Here is a 10,896-nt window from a genome sequence, read left to right as displayed (position 1 = left end):
GTAGAAATCTTGATTAAAGGTGCAATTCCGCTGCTGCCTACGGACAAATATGAATTGCACCCCCAATGCCCCCACCCTCTCCCACCCCGCCCCCTTTTTACCGTTTCGACAAATGAAAATGGAAAAAACGTGTTGTGCTATACTCCTTACGGCGCGACAAGTCTGCGGCTTTCCACGGATCAAGATTGAACTACCACTTTCAAATCAAACACTGCCGCATGAAGGATATTGTCGTTGGTTAAGAGGAACGGTGATGATCTGTACCAAACGGTTTTCTTTCTGTACCGTCGATCCCTCATCTATTTCCTTGTTATGTCGTTTCACCTATATTAAGAAACATGTATTTATCGGGCTAGTGTGTTCGTCGACACACAACGATTCGGTTTCGTTCATGGTTCCACGAGATAATCCGATTGCGAGATTACACGGCGATTCGGATCGATAGAGCATGATCCCGGCAATAGGAAAGGGAGAAACAGCGAGACACGTATAGAAATGGAATAATAACGCGTTGTATATGACAGATGCGACAGGACCACTTGCGATAATCCGCCTTGGGCTTATCCTTTTGGAGTAAACCCTAAAATAGGTTATGTCGTATGCGCGACCCGTCCGAAATTACTTATTAACATTTACACACGTTGATCCATCTATTAACAATCTATTATTGTTTGTGGTAGTCATATCTTTTTCAGAATTTATTGTTTAGGTAAATTAATTCGGGCACGATATTTTTGTTTCTTCGTCGAATGTCAAAAATCGAGGGATCTTAACTTTACTCAATTGGTATCCCCTGCACACGCATCAGTAGACCCTGAAGGCTCCGACGTGTTCATGCTCATCCTATGCAGAACACACAGCACAAAACTGAGTCAATTTACATAACGATAATTGAAACGTACATGAAAGGCTGTTCCAGAGTCACGGCAATACCATCTGCAAACGGGCTTTGAATTTCGAAAAGCGTATCGATATTCCCTGGAATCATGTATCGATCTGAAATGAAACTTACGAAACAAATTTGTTTGAAAAATCGTATCGCCTAACATTCCTCTGTATGTATTAAATGCATACGCAACGCAGGCTGTTGAGTGCTCAGGAAATTTTTGTAAAATAAAAACTTGATGAAAATCAGCGAGCAGAAAGTTGGAATAGCTGCAGTTTTCATTTATTTAGAACGTTATCTGTGTGTATGAATATATTTTAAGAAAAATTCGTAACAAAAAAGGAGCGAAGTGGCGCGATCTAAGCTGAATCCTAGCAGATATTACGATCATCGATTTACTTTTACCAATCGATGATACATGATGTCTTTAAATTGAAAATATTGTCTACGTAAAAAAATACTATATATCTCGAAAGAAATATCATTAATTCGAGTATTTCTTATTCAATAGATATAAAACAATATGGATGAAATGTAGAATAGACTTGTTATTCAACTTCTCCAAGAGAAATCTATTATAATTTTAATAGCATTCTAGACTTTACCGATTTAGTACGGAAAAGGATCACAACGCTACTAGTGGTTGGAATCAAAACTAAATTTTGCTTTGAAATCACGCGATCGTAGCCAATTGCTTATATTATTTACCATATAATTAATAATTATAGTTGTATAGTTAATTGCTTATCTGCATAGTGATACAATTAGTAATTATATATTAAATAATATTGATTGCCCGGGTCTCACCGGAAGAGGGTGCTATGAATGGAGGCTTACCATATGCACGACCTGCCCACCCACTTTTTATACAAAAAAGTCTAAAATTAATTCATTTTCAAATTACTTTTCCTTTTAATCGCTGCGTAAGATCAACAAAAGAGCTTTGAAAAACACTAACGCGAGAAACTGGAAATCCTGATTAGAAATCCTGAAGATCTAAAACTTAAAAATTAAATAAAATCTTAATTTAATTACAATTCTATGTGGGACCCTGCTTTATTAATTTTTTAAATATATCAAAAATTTTTATTTTATAATTATATATTTTTATATTTTATATCTTCTAGATTTTACTTTAACATAAGTATACAGTTCCCAATCTTCCTACCTTTAATAAAATTTTTCTTCTTAATTAATAATTGTCAAGGCAAACTATGGAGAATGCAATTGCAAAGATACTTACACTGTAGGCTTTTGAACTATTATTAGGTTCTTCATAGAGAATAAGAAGAAATGCAGGCTGTAAGAAATCTGTAACAATACATGAAATATTATAATTGTTGTCAATCACATAGTTGGTTATTTCAGAAGATTCAAGTGGTAAAGAATGAAACCTTATCAAGTTTGAAGCTTTAGTAATGATAAAGATTGAAATTCTAATAAACTGTAATAAGTATAAGAACAGGAACTGTAACATAAATGTTAAAAAGACAAATAAGAACAAATAAAACAAAACAGATAGAATTGATAGCTTCAAAATGCGGATACCTGTGTTTAAAAAGTAAAGATGCATCTCATAATTTGAGAAACAAAATTGATTAATGAAAAAGAAACATAACAATGAAATCTTTTAACATGATATAAAATAATATTCTTGGAGAAACAGTAGTAATTACATCAGCACTATCGTTATACAATGTAAGACGACACAGAATTGAATTTTGTATTGATATATAATATGTCAAAATCCATATGCATAATCTATTTTATTTATGAAAACATTTCATATTTCGAAAACATAAGTGATTAGTAAAATAGTGCAAGATGGACTTTTTTGGAACATGGTGGCGCCATCTACCAGTAAGGAAATGTACTATTGGTTGACATTGACCCAAGGACAGTAATTAGTACCGTTAGATGGCACAACTATGTCCAAAAAAGCCATTTGCGCCGTGGTTTACAATAATTACATATAATTAATTAACTACATACTTATGTAGGAAATCGAACTAAATACTATACAAAGAAGATTTCTGGGAGTTAAAGCTTTAATGCAATTCCTGGATAATTCAACAATTCTCATTATATATCAAGAAATTTGATTTTTTCATTTCGTCCCAAAAAGAGTAGTTTCATCGACTCATCGCTAGGTGGTCATAGACCCAGGGTCCATGTTTCGATTTTTTACTTGAACTTTTTATTTAAAAAAAAAACTAATTAGGAGCATTAATGTGTGAATTTTTATGTTGTATCTTCAGAAATTAGTTTCTTAGCTTTCTTCCGACGTTCCTTTCAACCTATGAAATGCATGTATACAGATTTATAAATTCAGCTCAATAGATCGAGGCGTCGTTCGAATAATATAATTTTTCACGAACTACGTTCGAAAATTGCATTCATTCTGAAAAATATCCAGAGTATAAATTTTATATGTGATTCCATAGGGATATTATATACAGTGAGTAATTAGCAATAAGTGTCTAGTTTAAATATATTTTTATTGTCTTCTTTCTCAGATTCTTTACTTACATCAAGAAGCATATTTTTAATGAACAATTTACTTTTTCAGCACTTCTACAGATTTCATATATTTTACAGATTACTATCAAGAAACAGGAAGTCGATTTTACGTATACTCCATGGATAGCTATTTACCTTGTATTCTCACCGGCTTTATATTTTATACCTTTGGCCTAAAGTGGTGTTACGAATATGCTAAGTATTGGGTATCTCTAAGACCTAGAGATGATCCACATTCGACAAAGGGACTAAGACTTATAGAAAAATGTGAAAGACTTATACACAGACATCCTATAGAAGGAAGTTTAAAACTAATAGCTACTGCTGTAGGATTAGCTGGTACGATAACTGGTGGTCTGCAACAAGTTGGAACTGTTTCACCAAAAGTTGTACTTGCTACAATCTATTTATTCTTTGCATTCTCTGGCCTGGTTGATGTTTTAAATTTTTATTTTCCACATAATGTGAGTGAAGGATTAGTTAAATTGGCCCTTGCTCAAAGTTTCTTCATAGAAGGATTTCTTTTCTTATGGGGCAGTGTTGGAAGCAATGCGTTAGTTGATAAAATTTTAGCACTAATAGTATGGACAACATCTTTGTCTATTTCTTTAGAACTTGTATGGCCCGAATTAAAACTTCTAAGAGGTTGTACAACATTACTCCATGGTGGTTGGATAGCACATGTAGTTCGTGTGTATCATACAGTACCAATGTTACCAGAAGGTATTGCTCTGATATTTTCTTGGCATGTAGCTGCTGCTTCAGCTGTGACATTATGTGTAGTAGCAGCAACAAGAAGTTGTGCTCCTAAACTTATGATAGAAGAACCACCAGAGATACCTATTTATGATTATTGTCAAGAACCAGACCAGAGAATGTAGACCCCACATGTGAATGGATACAACTTTGTGTCAATTTAAAAATTTTTATAGTATGCATAAAAGTAATATTTTTAGAGTAGTATACTGTTAGTACTGTAGTGCCAAAAAATCAAACAATGTAAACTAATCACAATTTTTACATACAGTATTAGTATTTTTTTACTTAATATTTATAACTTCATTTTGTAATACAACGAACGACTCTATTTTTAACTACATTTATACAAATGCGATGGCATAAACGAATTTGTAATAACTTCAAATTGTAGGTAAAATACTCATTAAGAACTAAGAGGTGCCTTATTATTGTTCACTTATTTATTATGTAATTTTTTATCTTTTGTAATATGTTTTCTACCCTCCATAAACCTACTGCATGCTACGTGCAAAAATTACGTAAGTATATATTGTAAATAAATCATTTTATTAAACTTAATAAAAAAATACTTAATACATAATTTATTCAACATTTAATTGTAGTATCCATATATAAATTATAGTAAACTGTAAAGTTTCCAAATCTTGAAATTCGTTTTAATACCAACCTTGACACATATATGTCTCCATTAATTGCTTAGGGTGTTTTTTATAACTAGCAAAGAGTAACTAGTGTTATTCTTTTATCAATATTCAATAATAACAATAAATGCTTCAATGGTTAGAACCATAATATGATTACAATAATGCATTGTTTAAAGAACTTTTTTATTATTTGATTAATTTTTATCTACTATAAACATACAATGTAGTGCAGTTTATAGTCAATAATCATGGCCTGAAGTTATTACTATTTACTTTCTAAGAAATAAAGAGGAAGAAATGGAAACAACAACAATTACAGAACCTATGGAGGAGAGTCCTGAAAAGGTTCAAACAAGTCCTCTAATACAAGTAGTAAGAGTACCAGTAAAACATGCTAATCTTGGGATAAGAAGCCATGCCATGTAAGAGAATAATACAAGACAAGAAAATTTCTTACATTACTAATAATTACTTATGTTTCAGGGATATGAGTACAATGGTAGAGCTTACATCTTTTAGCACACTTGGCAAAATACAACCTTTCTTAGTTACTATAACAACTACTGCAGCTTTGTTAGTAGATTTGCATTGTCATTTAACAGATAAAGAAGTTTGTGGCTATTTAGGTGGTCACTGGGATATTAATTCACACAGTAAATATTTCTGTAATATTTAATGTAATTTAAATATCCATTTTGTTACTAAAACTTACTTCTTCTAATATAATAGATCTATCTATAACAACTGCCTTTCCATGCCGGTATTCTGGTAAAGATAAATCAGCTGCAGCTGCAGTTGAAGCTGAAATTGCAAGGGCAATGGAATGGAAACGTGTGACTTTAGTTGGATGGTATCATTCTCATCCTAGATCTCATGCTTCCCCATCCTTGAGGGATGTTGATTCTCAATTAGATTATCAAATAAAAATGAAAGGACCTAGCGATAATGGTTACACACCATGTGTAGGTTTAATATGCTGTATGTTTTCTTTGACAAAATATTATTTATTATTTAAAATCTTGTGATTAAGTCCAATGTATTCAAAATGATGGGTTTCAGCTCCTTATAATACAGATGGCAGTTGCTATGAGTCAAATTTTAATGTTTTCTGGTCTTTACCACCTCCAGAAAATCGGCCTCATGAATATCCAAGACCAATGCTTTTGAGTTATACATTATCTCAAGAACACTTTCTTTCTCAAGATACATTAGAAGAAATTGTAAGCATTTACATAGTTCTATTCAATCAATAATTCAACCAAGACAATTAATACATTCTTACATTTATTATTTCAGAGAAGATGCATAGAATATTATAGAAGTGAAGGAGGTATTGATTTTACTACCAACTTTAACAATAATACGACTTATCTTGAACGTTTAAGAGTAAGTATATAAAAATAAGACTGAAATATGAGTACAATAATAAAATACATCGATATCTGAAGTGTTCTTTAGCGTCCAAGTTACCCGGTCGTAATAGATCGAACGGTTCGTATTGGGATGTAATTAGAGAAATGATTTGTCCTGGTTCCGAAGATGGGACATCACCGGAATTTCTGGCTATGAAATTCCCTCTGGTACCAGTTTCAGAATCACTTGTTCCCTCAGTTCCACCAGGGGTTGGCCTTGCACCTAATAATGCAGCTGTCTTCCTTACACCTGTGAACTTCAAGCCTGATGGTTCAATAATTACACCTACATCAAAACCTTTTGTAATGCAACCATCTACTTCTAGAGATAATATTAAAAAGGATATTATAACTACGGACACCACATCCATCACGCAAATAAAGGATGGAAACTCTACATCTAAGCAACATATATCACCATCAGAAGTGATACCCAGCTTTCAATCCGGGGAACTTACAGTTTCTGTAAAAAACACTAAATGCGATTATGATTTTGCGCCAACTGATTTTTCGAAAGTATCTAATCCTCTCGGAACAGATATTAGTATCAATAAAACGCGGTCATCCACAACACCCGATTTTCCTTTAGCCGATATAACACAGCAAATTTCTAAATTTTCAGACCTATCAAAATTAGCTAATTTTTCTACAGCAGATTTGGCAAAGCTTTCTGGTTTTCCTATACCAGATTTTGCGAGAACGTCATCGCCATCACCATCTGCATATATGCGTAATATTGCAAATTTGTTTGGCCCGATTGGTAAAATCTCTCCTGCGAGAGATATTGAATCGAACGAACGAAAATCAAATGATTTTGCTATGGTTGATCCTATCCAGTCGCCATTCAAAGCAACTATTGGATCTTCAGAATCTTGTAGAAATTTTTCTGCAACTCCGGAGGACTACACAACTGATAGGAAAAAGATGGAAATACAAAACGATAACGCAAAACTCAATCGATCAAATGAATATCAAGGAAGTGAAGATCTATCAATTTCTAAATCTGAATTTGGTGGGATGTTGGATATGACCACGATACATAAAAAGCAACAACAATCACAGGGTGGTGACATTGGTGATTCATTAAATTTATCGAAAGATCGTCAGTAATTTTCCTACATGAATAATTACTGATTAATCAGATTATGATTATTTCAATACATTTATATTACATTGCTGCCTGTATTTTGTACTCTTACGTTTACTTGTCAGACATTTTTACATACAATTAAATTATATTTTGTAATTCTAGAAATACTCAATTAGTTTGTATATTTATTGTATTTAATAAACCGTTTTTTATCATTTTTTTCATTCATTTAGATACTTATATCTAACTCCACTTTCGTAAGGAAAGTAATATTTTATATATAAAATATTAATATATTTCCAAATTATTATATGTATATGCAAATGGAAATGTTTATGCAAAATCACTAACAGTGATTTATCACAGTGATTGCAGAATCACGATCATAGTCATGATCTAACTTCATTCACGACTGTGATCGTGACTTTTTTATTTTGATTTGTTCATTTTAATTTGTTCACTGTGATCGTAATCCTTTATCTTGATTGAATTATTTCTTATAAAATACTTTAATGTAGCTGTAATGTAGCTTATATATATGTATGTAATGTTAATTTAAACGTTATATTTAAATGTTACGTCACGTTATGTTTTCTTCATACATATATCATAAATTTTCTTTATGTAATATTAAAAATGTAGAATAATTAAATTTTCTTTTCTCTACAGATACATCAGTATCCTAAAGAGTAAAATATTAATTCTTCCTTTCGATTGTAAAATCGTAATATTCATTTGACATTGTTAATATAAAAAATAATATAAAAGATATTAATATACAAGTTATGTGATATGTGCAAAGAATAATTATGCTCTCCACCAATTAGAAACGATCACAAAAAACTACAAATCACTGTGAGAAATAATTCTGATTAGGAATGAACATAATCGATTCACTTGTGATTCATAAGTAGCGGTTCACACCATCTCTAAATATGCTAAGAGGAAATCTCTCTAGTATATGTATACATACTGAGAATAATGTTGCACCATTTTATGAATTAGTTGCATAGCGGTGTACGTACACATAAATTAGTAACTAATAAATTATAGATTTGTCAGAAAAAGTTATTAAGTACATTGCATTTGCAATTGACAGTTACAATTTACATATATATGTACATTTACATAAATACTCTAAATGTAGCTAAATCGATTAGATGTAACAAAACTATTCAGTAATACAGTTAGGTTATCTGTGATTAGAACATGTGTTATGGAAATAGGAGATAGTTGACATAAACTTGTGATTTTATAAGAATTAATATGTTACGGCCTGCAAGGAGCTTGTTACACTCTTTAAGTCGTATCAAAGAATGCCGTGCAGTGCATGTCAGTAGTCAAAATTTATCAGAAATTACAGAATATGAATGTAAGGATTATTGAATTTTGTGCTATTTTAATATTTCGTTAATTCTTGTATGTGAATATTATGATTGAATTGTAGCTGTTATCTCAGATGAGTACAAAAGAGGACCTTCAGAAGGCAGGGCACTTTATCTCGATGCTCAAGCAACTACACCAATGGTAAATATGATGTGATGAATTATAATATAATTCTTGATATTTAAATCAATCATTAAATAGGATCCACGAGTATTGGATAAGATGATGCCTTTTCTTACGGCATATTATGGAAATCCACATTCCAGAACTCACATGTATGGATGGGAAACAGAAACTGCTGTTGAACTTGCTCGTAAAGTTAATATCATATATAACACAATGGTTTTTTTTTAAGAGTTATAATCTGGCAGAATAATAATCAAATATTTCATTCCAAATAGCAAATAGCAAACTTAATAAATGCAGATAGCAAAGAAATTATATTTACATCTGGTGCCACAGAATGTAATAATATAGCTGTTAAAGGTGTTGCAAGGTTCTACAAAGAAAGAAAAAATCACATTGTGACAACTCAGATAGTATGTTAATTATATTGAACTATTAATTATGTATTATTGTGCATTTATCATTATATATAACTTTGTCAATGTAGGAACACAAATGTGTATTAGATTCCTGTAGAGCTTTGCAAGCAGAGGGATTTGAAGTAACTTATATTCCAGTAAATGCAAATGGTCTTATTGATCTTAATCAATTAGAAGATGCAATAAGGCCAACTACTTCTTTAGTTTCTATTATGATGATAAATAATGAGATTGGCGTGCGACAACCAATCGAAGAAATTGGAGCTATTTGTAGGTAAGAAAAGATGTTATTAACTAATATCAAAAAAAATTTTGAATTCAATGATGCTATCAATTCTACAGAAAGAAGAAAGTGTTCTTTCACACAGATGCAGCCCAAGCAATTGGCAAAATTCCAATTGATGTTAATGCTATGAATATTGATTTGATGTCTATTAGTGGTCACAAAATATATGGTCCAAAAGGTACATCAAGATAAACTTTTATTATATATCTTATATAGAATATAATTATTATGAATGAAATTTTAAGGAGTTGGAGCATTATATGTGAGGAGGAGACCAAGGGTACGTGTAGAAGCAATCCAAAGTGGTGGTGGACAAGAAAGAGGTATGAGAAGTGGTACTGTTCCAGCACCTTTAGCAGTAGGCCTAGGGGCAGCTTGTGATTTGGCACAAACAGAAATGGAGGTAATTTTAATTATAAACTATATATCTGTATATATATATATATATATATATTTAACTAAATTTATTCTTTTTTACTAGTACGATCACAAATATATCACAATACTTTCAAACCGGTTGATTGATAAAATAATGTCAAATTTACCACATGTTATACATAATGGAGATCCAGTAGCTTGGTATCCTGGATGTGTAAATTTGTCTTTTGCATATGTAGAAGGAGAATCTCTATTAATGGCTCTAAAAAATGTTGCTTTAAGTAGTGGTTCTGCTTGCACTAGTGCAAGTTTGGAACCTAGTTATGTTTTAAGAGCAATTGGAACATCAGAAGATCTAGCACATTCTAGTATCAGGTAAATTAATATGTTTATGATATCGTAATGCCATAATTATCCTAATATTTATTTATCTATATAGATTCGGTATTGGTCGCTTTACAACTATCGAAGAAATTGATTTTACTGCAGAAAATACGATTCGACACGTTAGAAGACTTCGAGAAATGAGGTACATCTTATTTAATTATAATATATTTATTTAATATAAAAGCACGGATGGATTACCTTATTGATATAACTTTGGCGGTGAATACGAAAAGCGCGATGCCATAATATAACGGAGGGAACAAATTTATTACTGGACGTTTCTCATAATTAAGAATATATGGCCTTAAATATTAGTTGTCATACATACTTAATAATACATATTTGAATTGCTTATTTTGTAGCCCATTATGGGAGATGGTCGAAGAAGGAATTGATTTGAAAACTATTAAATGGACTCAGCATTAGTGATGCTTTGTTACACAGCTTCAACTATGTGGATCTAATGTACAATGTAGACTGTGAGTCATATACATAGATTAAGACTAATTAAGTAAAATATCTTTCAATATCTAATAAATGTTTATTTAAAATTTTTTGCTTTCATGACTTCTTTAAAATTGAACTTTGATTGTATATAAATTC

The 10,896-nt window shown here is 31.4% G+C and overlaps 3 protein-coding genes across 4 annotated transcripts; all 3 read left to right on the top strand.

The window, feature by feature from the left end:
• The first annotated feature begins 2,829 nt into the window (after window positions 1-2,829).
• Window positions 2,830-4,579, top strand: LOC139991294 (transmembrane protein 45B). The gene is made up of 2 exons (XM_072011250.1): window positions 2,830-3,344; window positions 3,485-4,579. The coding sequence occupies exon 2, from the start codon at window positions 3,526-3,528 to the stop codon at window positions 4,285-4,287; it is 762 nt and encodes a 253-aa protein (XP_071867351.1). The 5' UTR covers window positions 2,830-3,344; window positions 3,485-3,525; the 3' UTR covers window positions 4,288-4,579.
• A 316-nt stretch (window positions 4,580-4,895) lies between these two features.
• Window positions 4,896-7,524, top strand: LOC139991293 (uncharacterized). The gene is made up of 6 exons (XM_072011249.1): window positions 4,896-5,231; window positions 5,293-5,462; window positions 5,539-5,787; window positions 5,869-6,029; window positions 6,106-6,195; window positions 6,258-7,524. The coding sequence occupies exons 1-6, from the start codon at window positions 5,107-5,109 to the stop codon at window positions 7,329-7,331; spliced, it is 1,869 nt and encodes a 622-aa protein (XP_071867350.1). The 5' UTR covers window positions 4,896-5,106; the 3' UTR covers window positions 7,332-7,524.
• A 664-nt stretch (window positions 7,525-8,188) lies between these two features.
• On the top strand, window positions 8,189-10,846 carry Nfs1 (Nfs1 cysteine desulfurase). Of its 2 annotated transcripts, none has more exons than XM_072011520.1 (10): window positions 8,189-8,683; window positions 8,771-8,838; window positions 8,899-9,015; window positions 9,099-9,236; window positions 9,311-9,516; window positions 9,585-9,706; window positions 9,774-9,931; window positions 10,010-10,281; window positions 10,346-10,435; window positions 10,656-10,846. In XM_072011520.1, exons 1-10 carry the CDS (start codon window positions 8,578-8,580, stop codon window positions 10,717-10,719), a joined length of 1,341 nt encoding a protein of 446 aa, XP_071867621.1. In that variant the 5' UTR covers window positions 8,189-8,577; the 3' UTR covers window positions 10,720-10,846. The 2 variants fall into 2 exon arrangements, with proteins under 2 accessions (XP_071867621.1, XP_071867620.1); XM_072011519.1 differs by having other exon boundaries at window positions 8,191-8,683; window positions 8,759-8,838.
• Window positions 10,847-10,896: the final 50 nt, after the last annotated feature.

Source organism: Bombus fervidus, chromosome 10 (assembly GCF_041682495.2).
Source record: "Bombus fervidus isolate BK054 chromosome 10, iyBomFerv1, whole genome shotgun sequence".
NCBI lineage: Eukaryota > Metazoa > Arthropoda > Insecta > Hymenoptera > Apidae > Bombus > Bombus fervidus.
This window is presented reverse-complemented; position numbering and strand designations above follow the sequence as displayed.

Excerpts from the sequence above, each read along its gene's own strand:
- LOC139991294 (XM_072011250.1), top strand. The coding sequence starts at position 3,526 with ATGGATAGCTATTTACCTTGTATTCTCACCGGCTTTATATTTTATACC.
- LOC139991293 (XM_072011249.1), top strand. The coding sequence starts at position 5,107 with ATGGAAACAACAACAATTACAGAACCTATGGAGGAGAGTCCTGAAAAG. Across the intron at positions 5,232-5,292 it reads GGGATAAGAAGCCATGCCAT|GGATATGAGTACAATGGTAG; the intron begins GTAAGAGAATAA and ends CTTATGTTTCAG. Across the intron at positions 5,788-5,868 it reads ATGTGTAGGTTTAATATGCT|CTCCTTATAATACAGATGGC; the intron begins GTATGTTTTCTT and ends GATGGGTTTCAG.
- Nfs1 (XM_072011519.1), top strand. The coding sequence starts at position 8,578 with ATGTTACGGCCTGCAAGGAGCTTGTTACACTCTTTAAGTCGTATCAAA. Across the intron at positions 8,839-8,898 it reads CTCAAGCAACTACACCAATG|GATCCACGAGTATTGGATAA; the intron begins GTAAATATGATG and ends ATCATTAAATAG. Across the intron at positions 9,016-9,098 it reads CTGTTGAACTTGCTCGTAAA|CAAATAGCAAACTTAATAAA; the intron begins GTTAATATCATA and ends CATTCCAAATAG.